The 19,971-nt window shown below is 36.3% G+C and overlaps 1 protein-coding gene across 1 annotated transcript in view; it reads left to right on the forward strand.

The window, feature by feature from the left end:
• LOC143033470 (UDP-glucuronosyltransferase 1A9-like) overlaps nucleotides 1-19,971 on the forward strand; it is an 81,903-nt gene that overhangs the window by 51,758 nt on the left and 10,174 nt on the right. The window contains exons 5-6 of the mRNA XM_076198952.1: nucleotides 4,881-5,054; nucleotides 10,876-11,092. Coding sequence (XP_076055067.1) covers nucleotides 4,881-5,054; nucleotides 10,876-11,092 — 391 coding nt within the window. The remainder of the gene's footprint in view (nucleotides 1-4,880; nucleotides 5,055-10,875; nucleotides 11,093-19,971) is intronic.

Genomic DNA, 19,971 nt, shown 5'->3' on the forward strand with positions numbered 1-19,971 from the left:
AGACTTTCCTTGTTTAGGTCACTCAGCATATCTTGCAAGTCTTCAGCTCTTTCTGAAATAAGAATGATGTCATCCGCAAATCTTAGGTGGTTCAAATATTCGCCATTAATATTTAAACCTTTCTTTTCCCAACTCAACCTTCTGAAAATATGTTCTAAACAAGCTGTAAATAGTTTGGGTGAAATTGTATCGCCTTGCTGTACTCCTTTCTCGATCTTGATCTTTTCTGTATCTTTATGTAGTCGAACTATAACGGTACCTTTCGCATAAATCTTTTCTAAAACTCTTACGATCTGTTCGTTTGTACCCTGTTTGCGTAGCAAGTTTAGTATTGCTATTTGTTCTACCGAGTCAAAGGCCTTCTCGTAATCTATAAAAGCTAAACACAGAGGTATATTATATTCTGTCGTTTTCTCGATTAGTTGATTTATCGCCTGCAAATGGTCTAGAGTTCAATATCCGCTCCTAAAGCATGACTGTTCTCTCGGTTGTTTTCCATCTAAAACTTGACTTAGTCTATTTGTAGGGATCTTGGAGAATACTTTATATACGTTTGATAGCAAGCTAATCGGTCGATAGTTACTAAGGTCCTTCTGGTCTCCTTTTTTATGAAGCAAAATTCACTATAGCATTGCACCACGCATCAGGAACGCTTTCTTGACGTAAACACAGGGTGTACAACTCAACTAATTTAATATGAACTAATTTACCTGCGTCTTTCAACAGATCTATCGATATACCATCTTCTCCTGGTGCTTTTCCACGTTTCATAGTTTTTAGAGCAAATTCTACTTCTTTCTTTGTAACCTCTGGTACACTACTAACGTCTACACATGAATTTACTGACTCAACTACGTTCTTCGACAAGTAAAGCTCTTGGTAAAATTCTATTCTTTTTAGCATTTTGTCCATGCATTTAATTATTTCTCCATTTCTATCTTTCAAACATATAATTTGCTGTCTTCCTAAAGTATGTTTGCGCTCGGTCACTTTAATACTTTTACCTTTCCAAATAGCTTCCTCTATTTCATCCATGTTTCTCTAACTTTTCTCTATGTTGATAAGCTTGTTTAGTTCTAATTTTTTTATTTCGTCTCTCCTGCTTTTAGTATGCATGTTCCTTCTTCTTTTAATTAGGTCATTTGTAGCTTTGGAGTATTTGTTTTCTCTAATGCTTTTTGTACTTCCTACTTTCTCTGCCGATTCCCTAATGATATTCACTAAATTCAAATTAATATCTTCCACGGTGTCCTCGTTAGTTCTCAGAGCATCGAATCTATTTTTAATTTCTAACTGAAATTTCTTCTTATTATCCTTAACATTTGCGAGGCTTATTTTCTTTCTTAAAACTAGTTTATTTCTCTCGGCTCTGAAATTGAATTTAGCTGTGCAACTTACCATTCTATGGTCACTACCTATGTTGACTTTATTTATCACCGTAACATTGCTAACGCTTTTGCTCTTATCTCCTAATATGAAGTCTATTTCGTTCTTTGTTGTTCCATTTGGACTTCTCCACGTTCATTTACGACCTACACGCTTTTAAAAGAAAGTGCTCATTATCCTCATATTGTAGTTCTCTGTAAAATTGACTAACATCTCGCCTCTGTCATTTCTTTCATCTACTCCAAACTTCCCAATGCACGTCTCATCTCCCATCTTCTTCCCTACTTTAGTTTTAAAGTCTCCTATTACCTAAATGTACTTACTTTTTCTTGATCCATTACTTGACTTAAATCATCATAGAAGGACTCAATTTCCTCTACTGAACTCTGTGAAATTTGTGCATAACCTTTGGGGACTGTATATTAATTATTTTTGCCAAAAAAAAAAAAGTTTTTATTGTGTAAGTACAGTATAAGTACAGTATCTATTGACAGACTTTAACGAAACTTGGTCAGAATAACTTCAATGATGAGCATGACTTTCAGTAATATATATATATATATATATATATATATATACTTATATATATATATATATATATATATATATATATATATATATATATATATATATATATATATATATATTTGGTTAAATTTAATGGCAAGATTATTATTGCAGATTTTTTTATCTGCCTTTTCTCTTTCTCTGAGAATCTTTTTCCCTTCCACGGGAAGTTGTCTTATAATGTCACCATATGACATTGTTTTGTAAGTTACTTTGGGCATGGCTTTACCAAAGTAAAAAACTGGCCAGAACGCGTTTTCACACTACTTAGTGCTTCATCAGTGGCTAGAGTGTGAATATCTGATTGAATTTTTGTGTTTATATACTATTAGTGTTGGTCCGATATTTCATTTTTGAAGCTTCTGATTGGCTAGTAGGCTGGACTGGGACTCCCGGACTATTCTACTTCCTGATTGGTCGGCTGTTGTGTGACGTCATCAGTATTGTGCCTTCTTTCAGGGAGCTGAGATCTCCTTACGCTAGGGAGGGCCTCTAAATCCCTAGTTTGTATATTAAGATTGGGAGATGTTTCTTTAATAAAGAGAGCCTCGAGGATAGGTAGTCTTCTATGGTCTTGGTTTGTTGCCAGCACTTCTGTGTTTTCTATTAGAGTTTCTCTTTTTAAATTTCTTTTGTGAGCAGAATGATGGTGGTTTTTGGGAGCTCCTGAAGAGAGGTGGTATGATAACCGGCGTGAGAGCTTCATTGTTGTCATGCCAATATAGTTTGAAGGTTGGGATGCACAGTTCCCAAGTTTACATGTGTACCTATATATGACGTGAGTTCTCTGAAGGTCACTTTTACTTTCTCTTATATTATTCTTTAGTAGCAGTTGAGATGTCTTTTTATTTTGATAATATATAATCAGTTGTACTTTAGATTTTTCTTCTTTTGGTTTAATATTTCTTTTAATAATTTGTTGCATAACCCTTTCATCTTCTTTGTAGGCTGTGGAGAAGAAGGACTTATAGTAAATTTTAATCAGGTTTTTGGCGTTAATTTCCTGTGGGATTTTGTCTGGGTGGCTTTTGTCCTGGTGGTTTTTGTCCAAGTACCATTTGTCTAGAGTTCTTTTTGTGATTCGCTCTATATCCTTATTGGCGAATCCATTATTTATAAGGGTCTGAGAAGCTCTTTCTAACTCATTATGTACTGTTTCCCAATTATTACAGTGACTAAGAGATCTTCTAATATAGGCACTGATGGTAGAATCTTTGTATCTTTGGGGACATTCGCTAGTCCCATTTAGGCAATGTCCTGAATTAGATGTTTTTATGTATACAGATGTGTCGTAAGTGCCTTCATCTCTCTGTTTTACTAATGTATCTAAAAAGGGAAGGGACCCATCTATGCTGTGCTCAATTGTAAAATTGATACCAGATGTCTCTATTAATCGTTCTTTTAGATCGTCTACTTGTTGGCAATTTTCAGCTTTGACGAAAATATCGTCTATATATCTGCAGTAAATGTGAGGTTTTTGCAGATTTGCGAAAATTTCATTTTCAATGCTACCCATAAAAAAGGGAAAAAGATTCTCAGAGAAAGAGACAAGGCAGATAAAAAACTCTGCAATAATAATCTTGCCATTAAATTTAACCAAACATGCTTGAGAGAAAATCTCCTGCCCATATATACAATGAATATATATATATATATATATATATATATATATATACATATACACATATACTGTATATATACATATATACATATACATGTATGTATATATATATATATATATATATATATATATATAAATCTATGCCCAATACTTTCTTTAAAAAATGCCAAAGCATAAGTCCAAATAGTTGGGAACTAGTAGCGGTTTGAATATTGATTATTTTTGCACAATGAAATAAGGTTTTTATTGTGTAAGTGGGGAAAGGTTGTTTTTGCACAATAAAATAAGGTTTTTATTGTGTAAGTACAATATCTATTGACAGACTTCAATGAAACTTGGTCAGAATAATTGTAATAATGAGCATGAAAAAAAAAAAGCTTCCTAACTCTTGTATGATTTTAGGAAATGTCTGAAGCAGACCGATGTCTAGTTCACTCCATCCACTTTTGCTCTCTGCACTCCTTTTGCTTGTTTTTCCTCGCTCATTCTTTACTTGTGCCTTGGCATTTTAATCTTGAATTTCCCTAAATATCTTCCACAGTTTTCTTTTGTCATGCTTACAGAAATTTCCGCTCAATATTCACATAGATTCATGACAAAATGAGATGTTTTATGAATACAGAACTAAACTTGTTAAATTAACTATTGGCACACACTATATATTGGAATAGTATTCACTAAAATGCACCAACGAAGGTTACTGAGTGTTTTAATAGAATTTTTGAGTTTCTCTAAATATCTTTCATAGTTTTCTTCGATCATGCTTACAGAAATTTGCGTTCAATATTCACATAGATTCATGACAAAATGAAATATTTTATGAATACATAAATAAACTAGTTAAATTAACTATTGGTACACACTATATATCGGATTAGTATTCACCAAAATGTACCAACGAAGGTTACTCAGCGTTTTAACCAAAATCTTGAGGAGCACAGACAATTCTGTGGAGTGCCAATTTAAGGTGCAGCACTTTGTTAGGATCTCTGCAGAAGTGGGGAAAGGTTGTTTAGTAATACAGAGGTAACTACTTCTATGCAGTGCATATTGATCATGATCGAAAACGCTGTCAGTAAATATCAACTTGTCCACAATCTGACGTCATGCCCCTATACCATCCTTATTCCCCAATGAAGCTGGAAAACTTCAAAAAAAAAAAAAAAAAAAAAACGTAAGTCGCTCCAATGCCATCAACATGCTCACTTTCTCCACAAACGATCACACCTCGATGGTAAATAACATCGTTTTCCTCCCAGGTAATTAATTTTCACACGAGAATTTTCCTTTTGTTTCTTCGTTGCAGAGGTTGGTTCCCTCGGTTCCTGAGAGTAGAGAGCTCCTACGGAATGTGCAGGTGGTGTTAGTCAACGGCCATTGGGTCCTGGACTTCGCGAAGTTGACACCACCACACGTCCACTACATCGGCTGCATTCAATGTGGGTTTCCCTCTCCCCTACCCCACCACTTAGCAGCCTGGGTTAGTATCACTGAGGATTTAAAGTTCTTAGGGTAAAGTTCTATCGTTATCATTTTCGCGCCGATGACACATACTTGGGGATACAGCACTAAGTGGCTGACACATGGTTTTCTGACGGGGCCCAAAATCGCTATAAATTTCGGTTATTTTCATCCTACTTTTTCAGTTTTCTCACAAACAGATAAGACAACCAGCTGCTGCTTCTTCTCTTACTATTGCAAGATATAGACAGAAACAGCCCCACACTAATATAAAGCATACATTAGTCTAAAGTGTCTTAGCAAAGATCTGTGACTATTGTTAAGACGAAGGGGAATTAAAAAAAGTAAAAATGCCGCAAGACTCGAAATCTTGTTCAAGTACAGACTTATCTATCTCATATACATACACACACACACACACACACACACACACACACACACACACACACACACACACACACACACACACACACACACACACACACACACACACACACACACACACACACACACACACGCACACGCACACACACACACACACACACACACACACACACACACACACACACACACACACACACACACACACACACACACACACACACACACACACACTTACGTCGGACGGACGGCGACGATTGACGTCCTGAAGAAAAAGTGAAATATTCGTGGATCTCAACGCAAAGGAAGTACCTATTGTATTTACAGGGGGGGTTGCTCGTGGTGTAGTGGGAAAGTGAGGAAAAAGGAGAAGGGGAGGGATTACTGAGGGAAATGGAAGGAAATGAGGAAGGGGAGGACTTGGTCCAAGAGGCCAGGCGGCTTGTAAACAAACGACGAACCGATGATTTGGATTTTGATGATGGGACTAACAAAAATGTAAAGATTAGAAACATAGATAAGAACAGTTCAATGGAAGGTGAGGATAATAATTTCCAAGGATTTAATGAGGGGGCGGCGGATACCAACCTCCCCCGACTGACAAAACTGGAGGAAAAACTTGAACAAATGACCGAACATTGGGAGATTAGGTTCGGTAAAATGTCAAAAATTGCGGAAAGGGTTGAAACATTGGAAGAACTAGAGAAGGCGAACAAAAACTTAACTGATGAAATAGAAGAACTAAAAAGACAGTTAAGAGAAGTAAAAGAGGAGAATGAAGAATTAAAAAGGAACAATAAAGACAATAAAGAAGCAAAAGCAAAAGAGGCAGAGGGGTGGAAGAAGATACAGGAAAATAGTAAAGTTGCATTTACTGATATAATTAAACAGCAAATGAAAGAACAAACTGAAGACTCAGTTATCAACGTGATGAGACAGAAGTAGAATATTGTAAGAGACTTAGCAGATAAAAAGAAATGTATAATTATATTAGGAATGGAAGAGAAACATAACCCAGATAGAACCACAAGAATCAAGGAGGAAAATGAAAAAGTAAGCAGTTTACTAGAATTAGTTCAGGAAGATGAACCCGAAATAATGAAACAAATCGAAGAGAAGTTCAGGCTCGGAAAGTATAGTACAGATAAGACCAGACCAATTAAGATTAAATTCAGGTCACAAACGACGGCAGAGAATATCTTATCAAAAACAGGGAAACTAGCAGCAAGTGAACAATATAAAAGGGTATGGATAAAAAGGGAAATGAATAAAGAGGAAAGAGAGGAGGAAAAAATGAAAACACACGAAGCTAAAAAACAAAAAAACAAAAAAAAAAACGAGAGCAGAACAGAGACAGAAAAAAGAGATATTCTATTGGAGAGTAGTGAATATGAAAGTAAGGAAATTCGACATACTAGAGAAAAACAAAAGGGAAACAGAGAACACAATGGAAGTGGCAGAAAACTAAGAGTGTCTTACACAAATATAGATGGATTAATAACAGGATTGAATGAGCTGAATGATTATCTGAAGGAAAAAGAACCGGACATAATGGGAATTGTAGAGACAAAATTAAAAGGTCCACTACCAGGACATGATGCATATAATTATTGGATTAGAAACAGAGAGACAAAGCAAGGGGGTGGAGTTATGTTCCTGACTAAGAAGGATATAAAGGTGAGGTGTGTCACATATGGAAAGAATACAGTAGAGATGATTATGATCGAAGTGGAAGACAGAGATAAGAAGAGCAGAAAGTTTGTGATAAATTATGTGCCTCCAAAAACAGCCTCGTGGGAAGAGAGTGAATGTAAAAGTATGTTAGAGGACACAAAAATAACATTAAATAAGATAATGGAAGATGGAGGAAGAATAGTTATGATGGGCGACTTTAATTGCAAAGAAGTCTGCTGGGAAGAGATGACAGTAAAGGGTGGAGACGGCTCATGGGGAAACGTTCTACTCGAGATGATTACTGACCATACAATGACACAGTGGATACAGGAGAACACTAGATATAGAAATGAAGAAGAACCATCGAGACTAGACCTAATAATTACATTTGAACCTAGAATAGTGGAAAAGATTGAATATAAAACACCAATAAGTAAAAGTGACCACTTATTGATTGAACTGGAACTAAATGAGGAAAAATACATGAAAAGAAATGAACAACATAGAAAAGGAAGAATGATATATGAAAAAACAAACTTTGATAAAATAAGAGAATTCTTTCAAAAAGAAAACTGGGAAGGAATATACAAAGAAGAAACAACAGTGGAAGAGAAATAGAATATTTTGAAAAAAATTATAAAAAAGGAGTGGAAAAGTATGTCCCAAGACAAAAACAAGAAAAGGAATATGTAAAGTGCTGGTACAACAAAAGTTGCAGGGAGTTAAAAGATAAAAGAGACAAAGCTTGGACCAGATGGAAAAAAATACAAAAGGTCTGAAAAATGGAAAATATATACTTGTTATAGAAATGAATATGTACAAACGTGCAGAGAGGAAAAGAGAAAATATGAAAAAGATGTCATAGAAAAATGTAAAGATCAACCAAAACTATTTTACTGATTTGTAAACAACAAACTGAAAAACAAACAAGATTTTGAGAAATTAAGACAAGTAGGAGTTGAATACACAGAGGAAATTGAAATGGCGGAAATTATGAACAAACATTTTAAATCAGTGTTTACAAGGGAGAACATACAACCTGAAGAGATCGAATGGGAGGAGAAAGTCCCCCCTATGGAAGAAATAGAAGTAACAAAGAATGAAATATTGAAACACTTGAGTAATCTTGATGTCAGAAAATCGCATGGACCAGATGAAATAGCAAATTGGATACTGAAAGAATGCAGGAATGAACTGGCAGACAAAATACATAGTATAATAAACAGTTCCTTGAAAGAAGGAAAAGTTCCAGAAGATTGGAAAAAAGTAAATATAGTACCTATATATAAAGTGGGAAATAAAGAAGACCCTACCAACTATAGACCAGTCTCCCTAACAAGTACAATAGCAAAAAATTGTGAAAGAATTGTCAAAAGTAGATGGGTAAAATATTTAGAAAAAAACAACGTGCTAAATCCAAGGCAATTTGGATTCAGACAAGGACGATCATGCGTCACCAATTTGATATGTTTCTATTCAAGGCTAATAGATATAATACAAGAAAGAGATGGATGGGCTGATTGTGCATTTCTAGACCTAAAAAAAGCTTTTGACAAAGTACAACATAAGAAGTTGCTTAAGAAATTAGAAAATGAAGGAGGAATATAGGGCAAACTGCTTAAATGGATGGAAGACTTTTTGCAAGAAAGAAAAATGAGAGTAGTGATAAGAGACAAACACTCAAAATGGGATGAAGTAATAAGCGGTGTTCCACAAGGAACAGTTCTGGCCCCAATAATGTTTGCTATATATATTAATGATATGGATGAAGGAATTGAAAGCTATATGAGCTTCTTTGCAGATAATGCAAAACTATTGAAAAAAGTGAACACGGAAGAAGATTGTGAGTCACTACAGAGTGATCTAAATAAAGTACAGGAATGGAGTAGGAAGTGGGAGATGGAGTTCAATACAAAGAAGTGTAGTATAATGGAATTTGGAAAAAGCAAAAAAAGAATAGTAGGATCATATAAATTGGGAGAAGAAGGAATAAAAAAAAGTAGAAAATGAGAAGGACCTGGTAGTCATTGTTATGAATAATATGTCACCTGAGAAACATATAAACAAGATTTTTGGAGAAACTTATGATTTAATAAGAACAATCAAAGTTGCATTTACATACCTGGATGAAGAAATGGTGAAGAAAATTCTAATCACTCTGATAAGACCAAGATTGGAATATGCAGCAACGATATGGTCACCAAGTACAAAAAAATGTATAAAAAAACTTGAAAGAATACAAAGAGCAATTACAAAATTGGCACCAACACTCTCAAAACTATCATATGAAGAGAGACTAGCAAAACTTGAACTACAGACACTAGAGCAAAGAAGAGAGAGAGGAGATTTGATAGCTATTTACAGAATCATGAAAGGCATAGAAATTACTGATAGAGAGAATCTGATAAAATGGGATGATAGAAATACAAGAGGACACGGAAAGAAAATTAAGAAAGACAGCTATAGAAGAGATCTGAAAAAGAACAGCTTTCCTCACAGAGTAATAGACAGTTGGAACAAGTTAGATGAGAAAGTGGTGTGTGCAAAAAACAATACAAGAATTTAAAAATAGTTTAGATAAAATGAAATATGAAGACGGGACATCACGAGCATAGCTCCCCTTCCCGTAAAATACAACTAGGTAGATACACACACACACACACACACACACACACACACACACACACACACACACACACACACACACACACACACACACACACACACACACACACACACACACACACACACACACACACACACACACATTCTAATGTCGTCTCCAAGATTAGTTGAACCAAAATCAGTTGAAATATATTTGTAGCTATCTCCTATTGCATATTTTTCTTAAATGATTATAGTAAGGCTCTTTGCCAACACATCTTGATGGGTTGACACAGAACAAAATAAATTCATGATCTATTAAGGCTCTATTTTCTACTTTGCTTCTTGGTTGAATAAAACCGTCACGACGTCCATACTAGCCAGTCTCTCAAGTCAACACTCAAATAAATAAATAGATAAATAAAACTAAATTCCAAAAAATAATATCCCCTCAAAATTCCTGTCCTTACACTACCACCCCCTGGGGATGCTGAAATCAATTATAGGGGGTGGTGAGAAGTGGTGCACACAAAAATCACAATGATATATGTATCATTGATTACCTAGTTGTGCATATTTGACTTTTTCCATGCTATTTTATTTTTCTAGGGTATTCTTATTTCTTCTACAAACAATATTGTCAATTTGTTTTAGTTCTAAGGAATCAAGAAAATAAATCGTCAAACAGTACACTTCACTTTCTTTTATCATTCTAATAACAAGATAGGGGTGCTGGACTGATTAGACATGACAACAGGGGGTGCTATGGTCGGAAAAGGTTGGGAAACGCTGATTTAGAGGGGTCTTGTTGGAGACCGTCTAACTTTTGACAGTAGAGTTCTTTGTTCGAGTGAAACGTTATTACAATTTAAAACTAGTTATCTATTTTCCATTATGAAATTTGACCAACTTTTCTATCAACTCATTGGTAATTGCATACTTTGACACGAAAACTAGAAAGACTTAAGAAGACTTCTAATTATCAAACAGCTGTTATTTCTAACAATACCTATTTTAGGGAAAATCTCCTATCTAAGTATACTCACATACATTATCAAGTAACAACCAATATGAACCAGTAAAAAAGATACCCGGCATGAAGTCTGGAGTGTTAGACTGCACATTTAAGCGGGCTTTATTTTTTTCCATAATATTTTGCTCTCCTCTTTTGCCTTTTGCAGATGGACAGCGCTTCTGAGGGTATAGTTCTATTTTCACTTGGGTTCACGGGATACGAATCTGCCGCCGTGCCCAAGGCCGTTATCCATGCCTTCATGGCCGCCTTCCGGCGGCTCCCTTCCGGCTATCGTGTACTCTTCCGGTTTAATAAAAAAGATTTAGAAGACATTCCCGAGAATGTTCTTGTCATCGACTGGTTCCCGCAGTACGACCTCCTAGGTAAGATTTACAAAGACCATTTCTCAGATTTGACGTCTTGTCCAGTTAGACCCCAAAGCTCTCTTACAGTTTTGCATTATCTGTTTTGAATGTGTGATTATATATTTTCCCTGTGTGATACAAAGAGGGTCAACCTTTAATTTTATTAATATATATGCTATCACATCTTTGTCGCATTTTTTGTGGGTTCTTGGGGGAATTTAAACTTGTACATTTCTTTAAATCTTCTTTATATTTTTTCCCTCTATGAGAAGTATCAATGCAATGTGTAAACGATAGAAATCCAAGCAAACTAACATCCTGACTTGCCAATTCAACCCTATGCTACAAAGGATCACATACCTTTTATACTTAGCATCGCAGCATATTACATTATATAATACAGACATACATAACACTTCATTCCCTCTTAAAAATTGAGGACTTAAGTAAAACAAATGTGTGTGTGTGTGTGTGTGTGTGTGTGTGTGTGTGTGTGTGTGTGTGTGTGTGTGTGTGTGTGATGCAAAATTCTCTTACATGTTAATGGTCTACACATCTAGACGAGTAGATGGACGCCTTTCTTAGTTCTTGGTGGGAGTTCTTTTTTACAATGGGAAGTGATGGGTGCTGCAAGTGGAATGTTTGGGTCAGTGACATTTTCATAAAGGGTTTGACTGCACCTCTGTTTCAGGCTTAGTAACTTCCATAGAAACGTCAGATCTATCACTGAATGAAGGAATTAATTGATCAACATGACTCTTTACAGAACTTCTTTTTGGTTGTACCTAGTATTGCCTATTTCCCAATTTACTTGTTAATGTTCATGGAGTCCATTTCTCCGCTGTGCCATAAGACCATACCATATCTGGTTAAGACTCTGAAGACTCCCTTGGTTTCTTTTGACCTTTTAGTTGTTTCTATCCTATATTTTTCATTTTACTTTGGGAGTTTGGTAACATCAAATCAATTTTATTTCTAATCTTCTTCCCATCAAGAGCTGTGAGGGTGGTACTCCCGTAATAGCACGTGGAGTAGTTATATAAGCGAAAGAAATTGATCGATACATGAGGTAACATTTGATACAGTAGCTTGTCGGCACTTCATGTTCTGTTTAATGGTCTGCTTAAATCTTTCAGCTTTTTCTTTAGTGGCTGGATGATAACGTGCGGACAATGTATGGTATATATAATTTACTGTTAAAAAAAATCCTAAAATTCCTGGAAAGTGAACGGGGAACTATTGTCGGATACAATGCATTCCGGTAGTCCATGCGTGGTAAATACTGACATGAGTGCTCTAACAGTGGATAAAGCAGTTGTGGACTGTTTTGGAATTACCTCAGGTCACTTACTATATGAATCTACTGCAATTAAGTGAGTTACCTAAACACGGACCAGCATAATCTATGTATAATTTTTGCCATGAGTATTTTGGATATCCTCATGGGTGTAAAAGGGACACTGCTGGTTCATTTTGGTGTATTGCACGCTGTGCACCTTTCCTTACAAAATCCTCAATGTCACTGTCTACGCTTGGCCACCTAACAAATAATCTAGCAATGACTTTAGATCTTATTATACACTGGTGATCTGCATGAATTTTCTCAGGTACTCTTTGGAGCAGAAACATGGAACATGAGAGAGGAAGAGAGAAGGAACTTGAATGTGTTTGAGATGAAGTGTCTGAGAAGTATGATGGGGGTTACTAGGCTAGATAGAGTGAGAAATGAGGAAGTGAGGAGGGGAACAGGGGTGGAAAGGGAGCTGGGAGATAGGGTGGATGAAAGAGTATTAGGATGGTTTGGACACATGGAAAGAATGAGTGAAGAAAGACTAGTAAAGGAGGTATGGAAGGCAGATTTGGAGGGAGTGAACATGAGGGGACGTCCTAGGATGAGATGGATGGATGGGGTGAAGGGGGCTTTGGGGAAGAGGGGAATGTCGGTTGAGGAAGGACGGGAGAGGACAGAAGACAGGGGTGAATGGAGAATGGAACCGTATATGGAAAATGTTGTGATGCATGAGGTGGATTGGACGGGGGAATGGGGGTGAGGTAGTATGTGTGAGCACAAATTTTTGACGCAGCCCGAAGGGATTTCTCCCCGTCCTCTCCTTTATATGGGGGGACGGAGACGGGGGGTCACCGATTTAATGAAGCGGCCTTGCTGTGGATGTGCTGTGTCCTGCGACACTGCTTCTGACCCAGGGCAGTGGACAGGGTGCAGGGATGACCCGTCATCTAGGAGGTGCTAAGATGGGAGGGAGGGTGGAGGGGTGTGGAGTGTTTTCGGGGATGAAATGGATGGGAATGTTTTTGTGCCTTGTCCTTTTTGGCTACCCCCCTGGTAAGGGAAAAAAAAACCTTGGTATATGTATGTACTCTTTGTCTCAATGTTTGTGGTGTGACCACTCGGCCACCTCTCAAGTTCCAGTTTTGCTCAATACTGAATCCTGGCCACATAATTTTTTTATGGTTTATATTCCTAACTCATCATAGCTGAAGCTCTTTCAGTAAAAAGACTTTGCAAAAATTGGGACAGTACTAGGTCTTTACTAGTATTCTGTGCTATTATATTAGCTTATATGGACAAAAGTAATTTTTTGATCAACAAAGTGTTATTCTCATATTTTTTAGTAGCTTTGTGAACGGGTAGTCTGGAGTGTACATCTGCATTTCCCATCTGAGCAGTTTGTCTGTACTCCAAGGAATAATCGTGTGCTGATAGTATAACACCCATCTTTGTAGCCATACAGCTAGTAAAGTGGGTAATCCCTCTTTGAGACCCAAAGTAGGCAATAATGTAAAATGTTGCCTGCCATACATGTGGATTGTATATATTTCATATATATATGCTAAGCCTTCTTTCTCTATCTGAGAATAATTGATATCTGCTCTGTTCAATGCTTTAGAGGCAAATGCAAGTGCTGTTTCACTACCATCAGGTATGGCGCGTGCTATAACGGATCCTACACACAGAGATGAAGCATAAAAGACCAATATGACTGGTCCTTTTGAAAATGGACAAGGGAATGTGGAGAAAATATTTCCAACTTGACTTTTTAAAAAGCTTTCTGACAGTTTGTTAACCAATGCAATGGCACGTCTTTTTTGAGCAGCTCATGCAATGGGTGAACAATTATAGCTAGAAAAAAAAAAAAAACCCTAAAAGGTAACTAACGCCAGGAATAACTGTAACTCCTTCACATTTTCATATTTTAGAGTGTCTTGGCATCCTGAATTACTATGACATTGTCTCAGGTTTTGTAGATACCTTGTTCATCTATGACAAATCCCAATTACTCTACTGATGATACTTGTAACTGCCATTTATCTTCATGTACTTTCAGACCATTTTCAATATACTGTACTCTGTAGCACTGCTATTAGTCTATAAAACAAAAGACTCTTGGCATACCATTAAATATTTAAATCATTGTCTACTTCCACAATGCAGGACCACTAGCCACTCCAAAGGGCAATCTCTGGGAAAGAAAAAGTCCTAAATATTTGCTGAGGGTGCACACTTCTTGTGATTTTGCCTCTATAAGCAGTTCCTGAAAGGCATGTTTTAAACATGTTTTAGAAAATACCTGGCTATTACCTAAACTAGAGAATTTTTTGGCGGGTTTGGCAGTGGGTGCTGCGTTACTTGTTGTTGAGAATTAACTATTACCTTGTAATCACCACAAAATCTTATTCCTCCATCCTTTTTGCCTATCGGAACTAGCAGCGTAACCCAATCTAAGTATATTACTGTCATGACCCACCTATGGGCCAGGCTAGTCGCGACACGAGAAAAAAAAAAAAAAAAAAAAAAAAAAAAAAGGGCCATGCACAGTTCGCACGAGTGACAGAGTTCAGACAGGATAATTAAACTCTTCGTTAAAATTACTTATTATTAAAACACACACACACACACACACACACACACACACACACACACACACACACACACACACACACACACAACATAAATGGACATAGAATAAGAAAGAATAACAACAAGTGTTATATGAATTATAAATGCATAATTAATTACCAAGTAGTCCCTGGGTGTACGCTTGTATGCAGCACGTAAGAACAGGTGGGCGAAATGAAGTCTTGATTAAGGTGTAGGCAAGTCTTGATTCTGGTTGCTAGAAGTCGTACCAATGAAAAATCGTTTGGGGCGACTCTCGGTAACAAATGGATTGTTTGAGTAGAGGCTGATACACGATAACTTCTGGTAAGGGACTCTTCTGGTAGTCGGGAACACGTAGAGGATTGATTGATGTTTCGTAGTAGAGAAGAAACACACACACACACAAACACATACACATTCACACACACACACACACACACACACACACACACACACACACACACACACACACACACACACACACACACACACACACACACACACACACACACACACACACACACACACACACACACACACACACACACACACACACACACACACACACACACACACACACACACACACACACACACCCGCGCGCACATACACACGCACACACACACACACACACACACACACACACACACACACACACACACACACACACACACACACACACACACACACACACACACACACACACTTTCGTCGGATGGACGGCGAAGATTGGAGTTTCGAAGAAAAAGAAAAATCTACGTGGATCTCAACGTCAAGGAAGTACCTATTGTATTTACAGGGAAGGGGAGAGCTCGTGGTGTAGTGGGAAGGTGAGAAAAAAGGAGAAGGGGAGGGATTACTGAGGGAAATGGAAGGAAATGAGGAAGGGGAGGACTTGGTCTAGGAGGCCAGGCGTCTTGTAAACAAACGAAGGACTGATGATTTTGGAAATGAAGGGATTAACAAAAATGTAAAGATTAGAAATATAGATAAGAGCAGCACAATGGAAGGTGAAGATAATAATTTCCAGGGATTTAATGAGGGGGGGGGGATACCAACCTCCCCCGATTAGCAAGACTAGAGGAAAAACTTGAAAAAATGACCGAACATTGGGAGAGTAGGTTCGGTAACATAGCAAAGATTGCGCAGAGAGTTGAAAAATTGGAAGAACTAGAGAAGGTGAACAAAAACTTAACTAAAGAAATAGAAGAATTAAAAAGACAGTTAAAAGAAGTAAAAGATGAGAATGAGGAATTAAAGAGGAATAATAAAGACAATAAAGAGGCCATAGCAAAAGAAGCACAGGGTTGGAAAAAATCCAAGAAAACAGTAAAGTTGAATTTACTGACATAATAAAACTGCAGATGAAAGAACAAACTGAAGATTCAGTTATTAAAGTGATGAGACAGAAGGAGAATATAGTAAGAGACCTAGCAGATAAAAAGAAATGTATAATTATGTTAGGAATGGAAGAGAAATATAACCTAAATAGAACCACAAGAATCAAAGAGGAAAAAAAAAAGTAAGCAGTTTACTAGAATTAGTTCAGGAAGATGAACCTAAAATCATGAAACAAATTGAAGAGATGTATAGGCTCGGAAAGTATAGTACAGATAAGACCAGACCAATTAAGATTAAATTCAGGTCACAAACGACAGCAGAGAATATCTTAGCAAAAAGAGGGAAACTAGCAAACAGTGAACAATATGAAAAGGTATGGATAAAAAGAGAAATGAATAGAGAAGAAAGAGAGGAAGAAAAATGAAAAGACAAGAAGCAAAAAAAAAAAAAAAAAAATCGAGAACAGAACAGAGACAGAAAAAGAGAAATTCTATTGGAGAGTAGTGAATATGAAAGTGAGGAGATGGGCTATATCGGAGAAAAACAAAGGGGAAACAGAAAATACAATGGAAGTAGCAGAAAATTAAGAGTGTCTTACACAAATATAGATGGATTAATAACAGGATTGAATGAACTGAATGATTATCTGAAGGAGAAAGAACCGGACATAATGGGAATTGTAGAGACAAAATTAAAAGGTCCACTACCACCCAACAGTGTAGGACATGATGCATATAATTATTGGATTAGAAACAGAGAGACAAAACAAGGGGGTGGAGTTATGTTCCTGACTAAGAAAGATATAAACGTGAGGAGTGTCACATATGGAAAGAATACAGTAGAGATGATTATGATCGAAGTGGAAGACAGAGATAAGAAGAGCAGAAAGTTTGTGATAAATTATGTGCCTCCAAAAACAGCCTCGTGGGAAGAGAGTGAACATAAAAGTATGTTAGAAGACACAAGGACAACATTAAATAAGATAATGGAAGATGGAGGAAGAATAGTTATGATGGGCGACTTTAATTGCAAAGAAGTCTGCTGGGAAGAGATGACAGTAAAGGGTGGAGACGGCTCATGGGGAAATGTTCTACTCGAGATGATTATTGACCATACAATGACACAATGGATTCAAGAGAACACTAGGTATAGAAATGAAGAAGAACCATCGAGACTAGACCTAATAATCACATCAGAACCTGGAATAGTGGAAAAGATTGAATATAAGACACCAATAAGTAAAAGTGACCACATATTGATTGAACTGGAACTAAATGAGGAAAAATACATGAAAAGAAATGACCAATATAGACAAGGAAGATTGATGAATGAATTTTTTATTTTTTTATTTTTTTATAAGATAAGAGAATTATTTCAAAAAGAAAACTGGGAAAGAATATACAAAGAGGAAACAACAGTGGAAGAGAAATGGAATATTTTGACAAAATTTATGAAAAAGGAGTGTAAAGGATGTCCCAAGACAAAAACAAGAAAAAGAATATGTAAAGTGCTGGTACAACAAAAGTTGCAGGGAGTTAAAAGACAAAAGAGACAAAGCTTGGGCAAAATGGAAGAAAGACAAAAGACCTGAAAAATGGAAAATATATACTAGTTATAGAAATGAATATGTACAAGTGCGCAGAGAGGAAAAGAGAAAATATGAAAAAGATGTCATAGAAAAATGTAAAGATCAACCAAAACTATTTTACAGATTTGTAAACAACAAACTGAAAAACAAAAAAGAATGAAAAAGATTACGACAAGAAGTTGAATACACAGAGGAAATAGAAATGGCAGAAATTATGAACAAGCATTTTAAATCGGTGTTTACAAGGGAGAACATACTACCTGGAGAAATCGAATGGGAAGAGAAAGTCCTTCCTATGAAAGAAATAGAAGTAACAAAGAATGAAATAATGAAACACTTGAGCAACCTTGATGTCAGAAAATCGCATGGACCAGATGAAATAGCAAACTGGGTTTTGAAAGAATACAGACAAAATACATAGCATAATAAACAGTTCCTTGAAAGAAGGAAAAGTTCCAAAAGACTGGAAAAGAGCAAATATAGTACCTATATATAAAGGGGGAAATAAAGAAGACCCTACTAACTATAGACAAGTCTCTCTAACAAGTACAATAGCAAAAATTTGTGAAAGAATGATCAAAAGTAAATGGGTAAAGTATTTAAAAAAAACAACAACAACGTGTTAAATCCAAGGCAATTTGGATTCAGACAAGGACGATCATGCGTCACTAATGTAATATGTTTCTATTCAAGACTAATAGACATAATACAAGAATGAGATGGATGGGCTGATTGTGCATTTCTAGACCTAAAAAAAGCTTTTGACAAAGTACAACATAAGAAGTTGCTTAAGAAATTAGAAACCGAAGGAGGAATACAGGGCAAACTGCTTAAATGGATGGAAGACTTTGTGCAAGAAAGAAAAATGAGAGTAGTGATAAGAGACAAACACTCTAATTGGGATGAAATAATAAGTGGTGTTCCACAAGGAACAGTTTTGGCCCCAATAATATTTGCTATATATATTAATGATATGGATAAAGAGATTGAAAGTTATATGAGCTTCTTTGTAGATGATGCAAAACTGTTAAAAAAGTGAACACTGAAGAAGATTGTGAATCACTACGAAGTAATATCAATAAAGTATGGGAATGGAGTAAGAAGTGGGAGATGGAGTTCAATACTAAGAAATGTAGTATAATGGAATTTGGAAAAGCAAAAAAAGAATAGTAGGATCATATAAATTGGGAGAAGAAAGAATAAAAAAAGTTGAAAATGAGAAGGACCTAGGAGTCACTATTATGAATAATATGTCACCTGAGAAACATATAAACAAGATTTTTGGAGAAACTTATAATTTAATAAGAACAATCAAATTGGTATTTACATACCTGGATGAAGAAATGGTGAGGAAAATACTACTCACTTTGATAAGACCAAGATTGGAATATGCAGCAACGATGTGGTCACCAAGTACAAAAAAATGTATAACAAAACTTGAAAGAATACAAAGAGCAATTACAGAATGGGCACCAACCCTCTCAAAACTTTCATATGAAGAGAGACTAGCAAAACTTGAGCTACAGACATTAGAGCAAAGAAGAGAGAGAGGAGATTTGATAGCTATTTACAGAATCATGAAAGGAATAGAAACTATTGATAGAGAGGATTTAATAAAATGGGATGATAGAAATACAAGAGGACACGGAAAGAAAATCAAGAAAGACAGCTATAGAAGAGATCTGAAAAAGAACAGCTTTCCGCACAGAGTAATAGACATTTGGAGCAAGTTAGATGAGAAAGTAGTGTGTGCAAAAATAATACATGAATTCAAAAACAGTTTAGATAAAATGAGATATGAAGACGGGACCCCACGAGCATAGTTCCCCTTCCCGTAAAATACAACTAGGTAAATACACGCACACACACACACACACACACACACACACACACACACACACACACACACACACACACACACACACACACACACACACACACACACACACACACACACACACACACACACACACACACCTAGGTGAAACGTTGTATGTACTGTATTTCGTCAAATCCTTTATGTAGGCAAGTCTTCCAACAAGTGTTTTTGTGTCATTATGATATTTG

The sequence above is a fragment of the Oratosquilla oratoria genome, chromosome 15, assembly GCF_046742065.1.
Source record: "Oratosquilla oratoria isolate Oo_2021 chromosome 15, ASM4674206v1, whole genome shotgun sequence".
In the NCBI taxonomy this organism is placed as follows: Eukaryota; Metazoa; Arthropoda; class Malacostraca; order Stomatopoda; family Squillidae; genus Oratosquilla; species Oratosquilla oratoria.